The sequence below is a fragment of the Chiroxiphia lanceolata genome, chromosome 26, assembly GCF_009829145.1.
Source record: "Chiroxiphia lanceolata isolate bChiLan1 chromosome 26, bChiLan1.pri, whole genome shotgun sequence".
NCBI lineage: Eukaryota > Metazoa > Chordata > Aves > Passeriformes > Pipridae > Chiroxiphia > Chiroxiphia lanceolata.
In genome coordinates this window covers 4,440,336-4,453,277 of record NC_045662.1, presented here as the reverse complement: position 1 = coordinate 4,453,277, position 12,942 = coordinate 4,440,336, and the positions used below count along the sequence as shown (strand labels likewise).

General features: G+C 68.9%; 1 protein-coding gene across 1 annotated transcript; it reads right to left on the bottom strand.

The window, feature by feature from the left end:
• Positions 1–1,559: 1,559 nt before the first annotated feature.
• On the bottom strand, positions 1,560–8,392 carry NR1D1 (nuclear receptor subfamily 1 group D member 1). The gene is given in 16 exon segments (XM_032711047.1): positions 1,560–2,082; positions 2,579–2,789; positions 3,530–3,627; positions 3,630–3,714; positions 3,859–4,003; positions 4,005–4,099; positions 4,102–4,148; positions 4,151–4,198; positions 4,201–4,320; positions 4,810–4,954; positions 5,037–5,125; positions 5,214–5,279; positions 5,282–5,509; positions 5,512–5,552; positions 5,660–5,694; positions 8,096–8,392. Coding segments are annotated over 16 exon segments (1,950 nt in total). The 3' UTR covers positions 1,560–1,882.
• Positions 8,393–12,942: the final 4,550 nt, after the last annotated feature.

Here is a 12,942-nt window from a genome sequence, read left to right as displayed (position 1 = left end):
AGGGGGGGCGCGGGCCGGGGGGGGGCCGGCGAGGCAGGCCGGGCCCACCTAAGCTAATATATATATATATAATAATAAATATATATAAAATATATAATTTTTGTAATTAAAAAAAAAAAATCTTTTTACGGGTCGTTTAAAAGCAGAAAATCCCAACACCAGACACGTCCCCCCCACCCTGGGCACAGGGGGCCCGGCTGGGCTCCCCCAACACCCCAGACACCCCCACCATGGGGGTCATGTCAGGGGGCCCTGCCGGACCCCTGCAGCCGGGTCGGGGGGCACAGAGGGGCCGTGGCACCCCAGGGTGCCCTGGGGGGGCACATGCCCCCGGCCCCAAGTACCAGCACCGGATTTGACCTTGGTGCAAAATGTCTTAAACCCCCAACCGGGTGCCTGGCTCAGGGGGTCCCGGCTCAGGGGGTCCTGGCACTGGGGGGTCCCGGTGGCACCGGCTGTGGGTGGTGCAATAGGAGCCGACCACTGCTGCCCGTGCTGGGGGGGCACAGGGTTTGGGGGTTCACCCCCACCCCCCTGGCAGCACCAGCCCCAACACGTGCCTTCGGGCCGGGGCTGTGGCACCCGGGCGATGCCCCCGTGGTGCCGTGGCCATGTCATGTTCATGCCATGGCCACGCGTGTTGGTGCCGTGACCGTGCCGGTGCTGTGGCCCCGGGTGCTGGTATTGTGCCAGTGCCGTGGCCATGCCATGTCAGTGCCATGGCAATGCATGTTGGTGCCATGGCCACACGTGTTGGTGCCATGACAGTGCCACGTCGGTGCCGTGGCAGTTCATGTTGGTGCAATGCCGGTGCCGGTGCCGTGCCCACGTGCTGCCCACGTTTTCCCACGCACCCCCCGCGTGCTCCCATCGCGGGACGTGTCTTAATCAGCCACCGTGACCCCCCACAGCCGGGCCGGGGCCCCCCCAAGCGGCCACACGGTGCTCTGGGGCAGCTTGTCCCGGGGTGGGGGGCTCCGCCCGGCCCCCCACCCACTGCCCCCTGCACGCCCCCCCACCCCCTGCACTCCCCCCGCGCCCCCCGGGCCGCCCCCACGTCTCCGTCTCGCGTCGCCATCGCACGTCCAGCATCCAGGTCGGTCCCGGGGGTCCACACCGGTGCCCCCCACCCCTCCACCACCTCCCCGGGCCACCCCCGCCCCGCGTCCCCCCAGTCCCCGCGCCCCCAGTCCCCCCCCCCAAGCACATACCTCATGGCTCCCGGAGCTGCCCCTGCCCGCGGGCGTCGAGCCCGGCCGGCACACGGCCTGGCACAGGGCTCGGCACGGCCTGGCACGGCCCGGCCCGGCTCGGCGTGCCCACCGGGGTCCCCCACTATGCAGGGTGGTGGCGGGGGGGGCCGCGGCCGGCGTCGCTGAATGTAGGGGCGCGGGCCGGGGGGCCGCGGAGCCCCTGTGACAATCACAGTCTGTGACGTGCGATTTTAAACCCTTTTGTGTTTTGGTCAGGATTTTAAAGAAAGATATTTTATGGTAATTGTTGCTGGTCTATTTTACTATATATTTATGTAATAAATATATGATGAAAAAAAAAAACCAACCAACCAAACCCCACCACCACCACACCCCAAACCCGCCCCACCCAGCGCGGCTGGATCCGGCCACTGCGTCCCACCCTCGGCCGCTGGAGCTGGGGGGGGTCAGGGCGAGGGGACCCCCCGGCGCTGCCAGCGGAGCCGTGGGGCCGGCACCCGATTTGGGGGGGCGGAGGGGGGGTCCCAGCGTCCGGCGCCCACCTTAGGGTGAATCCCTGTGAGTCCATGGGGTCGGTGCTGCCCCGGGGGTTGGTCTGTGTGTGCCCCCCCGCTGTGGTGTATGTACAGGGGTGCACGGGGGGGGGCTGCGGGGGGATCCGGGGGGCACTACTGGGCGTCAATGCGGAAGGAGAGCAGCTTCTCGGAGTGGAGGTTGTTGAGGGTGCGCAGGTCCGGCAGCTTCAGCAGCAGTTTGGTGAAGCGCGAGGTCTCGGCCGGGCGCGTCTTCAGCACGAGGGCGCGCAGGGCCCTCAGCAGCGTCTCCTGCAGCTGCTCCACTGACGCCGTGTCCTCCATGCCCGAGCGGTCTGCGGGAGCAGGGTGTCAGGGGCAGAGCAGGGACACACCTGTTACACCCCCAAAACCCCTGATCCCACCCCGGCATCACCCAATCCCACCTTATCTCTGAACCCCTGATCCGCACCCAACCCAACCCCTCAATCCCACTGAATCCCACTCTGAACCCCCTATCCCAGCCACAATCCCCCTAAATCCCTTGCTCCCATGTCCGCTCCCCACAATTTTGTCCCGGAACCCCTGACCCTCTCTCACCTTCATCACCTTGATCCCACCCCCCCAACCCCCAATCTTCCCCTCGAACCCCCAATTCCTCTCCAAACCTGGAAATCCCCCTCTGAAACCCCCGATCCTTTACAGAAATCCCCCAATCCTACTCCTGAACACTCCCCAAACCCCATGATCCCAACCCCAAGCTCTCTGATCCCCTCCCAAACTCCCACGATCTCGCCCCCAAACCCCTCAATCTCCCCCAAAACCCCCCGAGCCCCTCCCCACCGTGCCCACCTGCCGAGACGAGGACGACGGCAGTGAAGAGCCCCAGCTCCTCGTCGCTGAGCTCGAGGGCGCTGAGCTTCTCGCTGAAGTCGAACATGGCCCCGAGCAGGTCCCCCATGCCCATGGCCCAGAGCTCCTCCAGCCCGTACCGCGTGCGGCTCATGAACGTCACCGTCTGCTCCTTCACGTCGAACAGCGACGCGAAGCGAACCATCAGCACCTGCGGGGTGGGCAGCGTGTGGGCGCCGGGACGGGGCACCGTGGCAGGACAGGGGCACCGAGGGCACTGGGCTCCGTGCCACGGCTCCCAAATGTGGGGCACTGCAGTGCCGTGGGGCTCTGTGCCAGCCCACGGGGCATCGTGCCATGCCAGGGGCTCTGTGCTCCGTGCCACAGTTCCCAAATGTGCGGGACCATGCCGTGCTGTGGGGCACCATGCCATCCCATGGGCACCAGGCAATGCTTCATGCCACAGTTCCTATATGCATTACACTGCCATGGGACATCAGGCAATGCCACAGGGGTTTTATGCCTGTCCCTGACTCCCAAAAGTGGGGCACTGTGCCGTGGGCATCATGCTCCATACCACGGCTGCCACGTGTCAGGCACTGCAGTGCCGTGGGCCACCAGGCAATGCCATGGGCACCATGGGGCACCAGGCAGTGCCACATTCTAGTCCATGGCTCCCAAATGTGGGGCACCATGCCACGCCATGGGCACCGTGCTATGTCATGGAGCATCATGCAGAGCCGAGTTCTGTGCCACAGCTCCTATATGTGGGGCACTGCAATGCCATGGGGCTCCTGCCATGATCTGGGTGACTGTGCCCATGCTCTGGGGCTTCATGCCAGTCCATGGAGCACTGTGCAATGCCAGAGGGATCGTGTCAGGTTTTGGGGCACTACGCAATGCCGTAGGGCACCATGCCCTGCATCAAGCCCTTGCCATCCCAGGACATACCTCAAAGGTGCCAGCCTTGAGCAGGGTGACCTGGTCATGCTGGGAGAGCGCCTGGAAGCCGGGAATGTGCTTGGCGAACTCGACGACCTCGCGGACGGCGGGGTGAAGCTGAGGGAGAAATCCTCCCAGATCTCCTGCACGGAGCGCCCGCTGCGCCCGGGAACGTGGCTGTTCATGGGACACGCCTGCAGAAGGTAGGGGGTCAGCGGGCACCCGGGGCTCCCCCAGCCCCACCATCACAGCGGGAAGGGAGGGAGCACCCACAAGGGGATTAGTGCAATAAGCAGCTAAAAATACCCCACGGGGAGCAGGAGCCCCCGGGCGCTCACCGGCAGGACGTCCTTGGGGCCGCGGGGCCAGGGGCACCCCCGCGGGGCCGGGGGCTCGGGGTAGGCGGCGGGGCAGAGCCGGGGCTCGGGGGGGCCGGGGGCCCAGGCGGGGGGTGCGTCCCAGCGCAGGAGGCCGCTGTCGCAGGGGGGGGGGTCCCAGCTTGTCGTGGGCGTAAATGAAGATCTCCTTGTGGGCCTTGGCCACCTGCGCGATGACGTCCTCGGTGGCCCCCCGGGGCTGGGCGGCGAGCGGGGGGGCGTCAGCTGCTGGGGGAACTGGGAGAAGCAGGGGGGGGGGCGAGCGGTGGGGGGCCGGGGGGCGGCGCGCGGCCCCCCCCACGGTGGGACCCTCGCCGGGGCCCGGCATCGGCGGTGGGGCGCTGGCCATGCCGCCCATGGCGCTCTGCATCTCCGCCAGCATCCGCTGCTTCTCCCGCTTGGGGATGCGCCCGAAGCGCACGGCTGTGGGGGGACACCGGCGTTAGGGGGGACACTGGCGGCAGCGGGCATGGTGACCCCCCCCCCCAGACCTGTGCCATGGGGGGCCAGGGGCTGCCAGGAGTGGGGCTGCATCCCTACCCCCGTCCTGGAGGTGACACACAGCCCTGGGTACTGTGGGACCCATCCCAGGAGGGGGCAGGGAGCCCTGGGCATGGGGTTTCCATCCTGGGAGGGGATGTAGTGCCCTGAGCATGGGGGGGACCCATCCCAGAAGAGGACATGCCACCCCAGCCATAGTGGGGACCCATCCCAGGAAGGGGAGGGGACACATCCCACGGGACAGGCAGGGCACCCAGCACAGCCAGAGGGACCTGACTCCGGAGGGGATGTACAGCCCTGGGCACAGGGGGTCGCATCCCGGGAGGGGACACATAGCCTGGGGACAGGGAATCCCACCCCCAAAGGAGTCCCCCGGCTCGGGGGGGGTTGCGGGGGTCCCTCTGAGCTCACCGTCGCGGGACATGCCGACCAGCAGGCACTTCTTGAAGCGGCACTGCTGGCAGCGGTTGCGGTTGATGCGGACGATAGAGCAGTTCTCATTTTTGAGGCACTTCTTGTACTGAATATTCTGCTGGATGCTGCGGCGGAAGAAGCCCTGTGGGGGGGTGGGAGGGCCACTGAGGGTCCTTCCAGCGTGACAGGAGGTCCGTGCCCCATCCCCGGTCCCATCCCAGTACCTTGCAGCCCTCGCAGGCGTGGACACCGTAGTGGAAGCCGGAGGCGACGTCCCCGCAGACTTTGCAGAGCAGCACCATCCCGTTGAGCTCTGCGGGGGGACCGGGGTCAGCGAGGTCCCGGGGTGCCCTCGGCGGGGTGGGGGGCCCGCCCGCCGCCCCCCTGTGAGCCCCACTCACTGGTGACGGTGCTGCCGGCTTTGCTGGGCGAACTGCGGCGCCGCTCGTCCGCGGGGACCGGCTGCACCCGGGGAAGTTCACCGAGGAGCCGTACGACGAGGAGGAGGAGGACGTGGAGGATGAGGAGGAGGAAGAAGGGGAGCCGTCCTCATGGGGGGCCAGCGAGCCCCCGCCGTAGGCGCGGGAATCCTGGAGGGAGCCGGTGGGCGACGGAGGGAAGTACGTGGGGAAGGGCTGGGATCCCGACTGCGAACTGCCATTGGAGCTGTCGCTGCAGAGGGAGACTGGGCTGGTCGGGTGGGAGAGGCGCCGCTGGAGCCCACGTAGCTGATCACCCACCTGCAGAGAGCGGGGGGTTACTCATGCACTGAGCTGTGCCGGGCTCAGCCTCCCCAGTTCACGGAGGGGGGAACGCCGGGAGGTGGGTGGGATCCCCAGGGAAGTACCCCGGATCCATCGGCAACCTGGAGCCACGGGCATCCTGCGGGGCCACACATGCACTGAGTTGTGCCAGGTTCAGCCTCCTCCCACCGTGAGCGGGATCACAGCTCTGTGTAGGGTGGGATCCCCGGGGAAGCACCCAAATCCACGGGAAACCCACAGGGCCACACATGTACTGAGCTGTGCCGGGCTCAGCCTCCTCCCCCACAAAAGGGGGACTCCCCCAGGAGAGGGACTGCAGCCCCAAGTGGGGCAGGATCCACAGGGAAGGATCACGAACGCATCCTGGATCCACGGGCATCCCGGTGGACCACTCATGTACCGAGCTGCACCAAGCTCAGCCTCCCCCCAGTGCAGGGAGAGAAAACCCCCTGGAGGAGGGTGGAAGCCCCAGGCGGCGGGGGGTCCCCAGGGAAGCACCCCGGAAGCATCCCGGATCCAAGGGCATCCCGCAGCGCCGCACGTGCACCGCCACCCTGAGTCAGGCACCGCACCCACGGGGCGCCACGGGTGCCGAGCCCACGTGGGCCGGGGACAGCCGGGTTTATCTGGGTGCGTGCCGGCTGGGGACACAGGCAGGGCACCCCGGAATTGCCTGCAGGAGGAATGTGGGTTGGGAACCCTCGGGAGAGGTGAAATCAGGAGGTCACAGGAGTTACTCCCGCCGTCCCTGGCTCCGTGCCACGGCACAGCCGGGCTCCCACCCACAGCTCCTGGTACAGCCCCACGGCGCAGCCCCCTGTGGCACTGGGGTGCTCCCGGTGCAGCCCCCGTGGCACTGGGGTGCTCCCAGTGCAGCAGCCCCACGGCATCTGGATTATCCCAGCATAGCCCCCTCATTTGGGGAGATACATCCCCACTGCAGGGCTGAGGAGCTGCGTGGGGGACCCCCAAAAAGTGGGCAGTAGTATGGGGTGGCTGGGGGTGCATGTGCGTGGCCCCTGGCTGAAGTCACAGTCGTTGTCACCCCACTCACGGGGCAGGGACAGCAGCACCGGGACACGACTCCGAGCTGGGACACGTGGATGGCGATGTCGGGGACACACGGGATCACCGGGGCCATGTGTCTCCCGCCGCACACGGTGCCGCCGGCACAGATGCCACGCGCCGGAGCCAGCTTGTCACCATCCCCCCACCACCCCCCTTCACTGAACCACCTCCAAAAGCGGTCACTGAATCGGGGACAGTGGGTCCCAACCCACGACAGCTGATTCGAGAGACCCCCAGCTGCTGACACACTAAAATAAGGGGGGATCCCTTGCACCCCGAAGCCCCGGGACCCCCCCTTGGGGGGGTCCCGGGGCTTCGGGGTGCAGGGGATCTCCCCAGAGGGTTGTCCCAGAAGGGAAAGACTCTTCCTGACCCCAAAACACCGGGAACCCCCCCAAACAGCCGCCCCGCAGCCTCCCCCCCCCGCAAGCTCAGGCGGCCTCACGCCGCCGCCCCACGTGCTCCCGCCGCACGTGGCCGCCCTCGGCCCCGCCCCTTCACGCTTTACCACGCCCCCCTCGCCGTCATTGGCCCGGCGCTCGGCCCCGCCCCTTCTGGTTACCCCGGAGACAGGGCCTCCCCCCACCCCACCACCCGAAATGAGCGGCGGCGTCCCCGGTCCCGCGCGTGACGTCATCGGTGACGTCACGCGGCGGCCAATGGGAGGGGGAGGGCGTGGCTGCGGGGAAAACAAACTCCGCACGTGGCAGCGGCGGGGAGGGGGACACGTGCGGGGGGGGACACGGGGGAGCGGGGGGGGGGCCAGCACCGCCTCCGGTCCCCGTCCTCCCCCACTGTCCCCGTCCCTTCCCGGTGCGCGCGGGGAGCCCCGACACGCAGTGACACCGCCTCGGCCGCCCCACGGGGCTGCCTGGTCCCCGTGGCCGCGGTGCCGCTGACAGGGACACGCCGGTCCCGCCGCGGTCCCCTCCGGTCACCCTGAGCGGTCTCCTCCGGTCCCGCCACCCAGGACACACCGATAACACCGCGTTCCCCTCCGCTCCCGCTTCCCGGGTCACTCCAACCCCCGCTGCCCCGGAGAGCCGCCTCGCTCCTCTCCGGTGCTGCTGCCCGGGTCACATCAGTCCTGGTTGTCACCCTTCCTACTCCCACGTCTAGCGCGCCCCGGCGTTCGGCAATGCCCGGTCCCGGTTTCCGGGACACCTCAGTCCTGTCGCGCTCCCTCCAGTCCCGCCGCCCGAGACACCCCTCTCTTGTTGTCCGGGACGTTCCGGGACACCGATCCCTGTTCTCACCCTTCCTACCCCCGCGTCCAGCGCGCCGCGGCGTTCGGGACTCCCGGTCCCGCTCTCCATCCCTCCTTCCCCGGCCACCGTAGCGACCCGGTGCCGGTGCTCAGGTCGTCCCGGTGTGCAAGACCCCCGGTGCCGGCGCGCACCCCTCCCTACCCTCCTCCCGGGGACACCCCGGCCCCGCTGTCCGAGCCTTACCCCGCTCTGCAGGACCCTCCGGTCCCGGTAGGACGGAGCCCCGTTCCGGGACGCTGTCCCGGTGCGCATCCTGCCCGGTCGGGCGTGCGGGACCCCCACGGTCCCGGTGTCCGGACCCCTCCAACTCGCGGTCTCAGCGCGCAGCCCCTCGCCGCAGTCCCGGGGCGCTGCCCCCCGATGCGCTCCGGTGCTGGGGGGGGCGGGGGACCGCTGCCGGTGCCGGTGCCCGCACGGTGGTCGGGGGTGAGGGGCTCCGGCGGGGCACTGACCTGTGCTGCCAGCCTCGGGGGCCGCCATCCTTGTCCGGGGCCCCGTGAGCCTCCCGGCGCGGAGTGGAGCGGAGTGGAGCGGAGCAGAGTCGTGCCGCGCCGCCGCCCGGTGCGGGCTGTTGTGCGCCCGCCGCCCGCCCCGCCGCCCCCCGCACCGGCCGCGGCTGCGCACTGGGCCGCACGCGGCGCCGCCGCCTCCCCCATGTGATTCCCGGGGACAGCCTCGTGCCCCAGTGACACACTTTCCGCCGGCGGCCCCGGCCCCGCGCCGCCGCCGGGGAGCCCGGGCTCGGCGGGGACCCCCACACCGGGGCCGCCTGACGGACCGCGGGGACCGGCACCCGCGCCGGTGCCTTGCACCGGGAGCGCCGGGTGCCCCTCGTGTCGCCCCTGCGTCGGGAACCCCCGGGCGCAGCGCTGTGCCCTGCACTGCGGACACTTGGGTGCAGCGCTCGGCATCTCTGTCACTGGCACGACACTGTCCCCTGCAGCGGGGACCCCCCAGGCGCGGCACTGGCAGCCCTGTCACCTTGCACAGCGCTGTCACCCGCACTGGGGACACCTGAGCGTGGCACTGTCCCCTGCACCGGGGAAACCCAGGCATAGCGCTGTCATTGTGCATGGCACCATCCCCCGGGGACATCTGGGCACCTGTGTCACCCGGCACAGCACTGGGGACCCCCAGGCATCTTTGTCACCCTGCATGGCACCGTCCCCTGCGCTGGGGACACCCAGGTGGCACTGTCACCCCGTATGGCACTGCCCCTGCACTGGGGACCCCCAGGCACCCCTGTCAGCCTCAAGGCACTGTCCCCTGAACTGAGGACACCCAGATACCCCTGTTACCCCTCAAAGCACTGTCCCGTGCACGAGGGACCCCCAGGTCTCCCTGTCACCCTGCACGGCACCATTCCCTCTGCCCACCAGCGTGGCCCCAGCACTGGAGCCCCCCCCACCCCCCGCAGCAGGGAGGACTGTGCACGGCACAGCCCCTGGCACAGCCAGACCCCTGCCCGCTGCCCCCCGCAATGTTCCCCTGCCCAGTCCCTGCTGTCCCCACGCTGCCCACGACGGGTGCCCGCTGTGGCACGTGCCTGGCATCCACGTCCCAGCCTGGCCCCGCTCCCGGCTGCCGCGGGGGGCGGCGACGCGGTGCCAGAGCAGAGCCGGTGGCAGATCGGGTCGCAGCGCCGGGGCCAGCCCAGCCCGGTGGCACGGGGGCTCCGTGGGTGATCGTGCCCCCCTCCCCGCGGAAAGGGTTTTGGGGGTGCCAGCACCCTCCTGGATGCCACGTGCCGGGCGCTGTCCTGGCCCCCAGCCAGGAGGAGAAGGAGCAGAGCACGGATGTGCCAGAGCCGGGAAATCCTCAGAGCTAATCCACGGGAGAGGGAGGCCTCCGGTGCCCCGGCTGTGCGGGGTGCCCGGGGTGGGGGGGAAGCACCGGAGCTCTGCCGCCCAAGGACCCCCTGACACCAGCCCTTTTGGGTGTGCGGAGCCGTTCCTCAGCTGGGGGTCCCCGGGGAGGGGGGGGATGCCGAAAGCGCTCCCGGCTTTTGGGGTAGTGGGAACACCCCGACATCCCACAGGACATGCTCTCGCCCTGAGTCAGCGGGCGGTTGAGCGGTGCCGGGGCACCTCCGGCCGGGAGAACCGCGGCAGCTCCCGGAAGGATGTGTGGGGCCAGGCTGGCATGGGACAGGGGGGACCGGGGGGGACGCCGGTCCTGGGGCGAGGGGCCCCTCCTGCCCCATCCCCGCTCCCAGCGGGGCCCTGCCCAGGCTGTCACGACCGTGCAGGTGCCCGCGGCCCCACGCGGCGCCTCGTTCCCTCCCGGCACGTTCCCGGTGATTATCCGTGACTCAGCCGCACGTCTGGATTGGGAAAACATGCCTGCGCACGGCGCTGCGGCACACGGGACACGGCGCCAGGGATGCTCGGCTGGACCCTGATCCCTCAGGGATCCACGGACGGGAGTGGGGCTGGGAGGGACGGGATAAACCCCCTGGGGTCCCACTGTGGGGTCCCGCCGTGGGGCTGGGACCACGGCACGGGGGGGGAGCAGGGGGAGAGTGTTGTGAGCAGGGACCTCAGGCTGGGCACAGCCGGGATATTCCCGGGATATCCCGACTCTGGGACCACCCACGGGGACCAGGGTGGGGGAGAGGGACCAGGAGAACCACCGGGACAGCGGGGTGCTGCAGCTGAGGTGCCCCGAGCACCCCCCAGAGGCCGGGTCTGTGCTCTCGGGGGGGGCTCCCCCGAGGGTCCCCATGCCCTTTCATCATGGCAGTGCCCGTGCCAACCAGTCCATGGCGCAGAGGGGCACCTCAAGGCCCCCCCAAGGTCATCACACACTGCATCCTGCACCTCCACGGATCTGTGCACCCCCACATCCTGCAAACCCAGATCGTGCCCCCCTGCACCCTCCTGCAATCCCTGCACTCTCAGACCCTTCACCTCCCGCGGTCTCTGCCCCCCAGCCCAGTTCTGCCCTGTCCCGCAGTGCCGGGATGCCGTGGGGTGCCTGGACTATCAGGGGGACACACGCCTCACCCCAGCCCTTCTGGGGTGTGCCCCTGCCCTTCCCATGCCGTGGCCCTTCAACTGCAGCCCCCTCCTCCCCCCAGCTTCCAGCACTCCCTGCGGGGGGACTGATCCCATCCCCTTCCCCTGCCACTGCTCCAGGGGAACGGGAGGCAGCGGTGGGGCGGTGGGGCCGCTCTCGGGGTGCGTGGTGAGGGGTGCCCGGTGCGGGGTGAGGGGTGCCCGATGCTCGGTGCCGGTGCCGTGGCCGTGCCGCGTGACGCCCGCCCCGCTTCCCGCCCGGCGCCTGCGTGCCGAGGGTTTATTTTTACTCCGGGCTGGAGCCTTGTTTACCTTGTTGAACCTTTTCCAGGAAAAGGGGGGGGGCGTCTCCGCAGGGAACAGGAGTTCGTTCCTGCCTGTCACTCCCCCCCCCCAACCTGTCCTGGGGCCGGGCACTGGGGCTGGCAAGGGACAGGACCCCAGCTTTGCACTCCCAGACCCACTTGGACACCCCCAGACCCATCGTGGGGCTGCAACAGCCCCGTGGAGTTGGGGACACCGGGTCCAGCTGTGTCCCCGTGTCACCCTACGCACATCGTGCCTCAGTTTCCCCACCCAGAGCTGCAACTGTGGGAGGGCAGAGGTGCTGGGTCCCACCCACTTGGGGGTCCTGCACCCCTGAGCCCCCTTTCATCTGTCCCTACTGACGGCAGTGGGGGGGCGGGGCGCTGCGGCAGCCCCGGTGACGCTGCGAGGGGCCAGGAGGTGGTCGTGGGTTGGAGTTTGGGGTGGGTTTTGGGGTGTTTTCCTTCTGGGAGCAGCCTTGGCTCGGCCCCCGGCTCTTGGCCGGGACAGCAGCTCCCGCTGCCAGAATCGCCCTCCCTCCCCGGGAACGGGAAAATCGGGTAAACAAGGCAAGCCTGGCCCCGGGCGGGGGCACCCCACGGCGGGGGGGGCACCCCAAGGCAGCCGGGGGCACCCCAATGCATCCCAGAACCGTGGGATGGGGCAGACCGGGGTTGGGGGCAGAGACCCCAGAAGGTGCAGGGTCAGGGGGTGCAGGATCTGAGAGTGCAGGGACCCCCAGGAGGGTGCAGGATCTGGGGGTGCAGGGGTGCACAGATTTGTGGACGTGCAAGATTTAGGGGTGAATACACCCCAGAAGAGTGCAGGGACCCAAAAAGGGGTGCAGGATCAGGACATGCAGGGACCCCAAAAGGGTGCAGGGTCTAGGGGTGCAGGGACCTCAGGGAGGGTTCAGGGGTGCAGGGACCCAGAAATTGGGGTGATGCTGCAATATAGGGGTGCAGGACTCCCAGGGGATGGTGAACCCCAGTGTGTTCACCATGGGGGGCTCTGGGGACTCCCTTCAGGGGGAGCAGCTGGGGGCCCCTTCACCTGCCCCCCCAAGATCTCATGTGTTTATGTTCCCTCTGCAGCCACTGGACCCCACAAAGGACCTGGGGCAGCATCTGGGGCTTCTTCAGCCTCTGGACCCCCCACCTCGGACCCCCACCTGGGAACCCTCCTCCCCTTTCTCACGCCCCCGTTGCCCCATGTTTGACCTTCCCAAAGGTCAAATGTGTTTGGGGGGGGGGCACCCCATCAGCCCCCCCCCCCCAGGTCACACAGCGGCCGCGGCGTCGTGGCCGGCGGCCGGGTTGGCATCTGTACCAGCCCATGTGAGCGGGCTCCCTCCTCCTCCTCCTCTTCCTCCTCCTCCTCTCCTCCTCTCGCGGGGAGCCCTCTCCATGCGCGTCACGTGGCGCTGGCATGTGCGCCCTGCTCCATTTTTAGCCCCAGCAGCTCCCTGCTGCAGAGCCATGTGCGGGCAGGCGCCGGCCGGCACGTGGGCCTGCCGCAGCAGGGATGGGCACCGGGCACCGGCACCAGCCCGGCAGAGCGGGCACGGCAGGGACATGGCACCCGTGTGCGCGGGCACGGATGTGCGTGTGAGCACGGCCACGCGTGTGTGTGAACACGGCTTTGTGTGTGTATGAGCAGAGCCAATTGTGTGTGTGAGCATGGCAGTGGTGTGTGTGAGCACGGTCG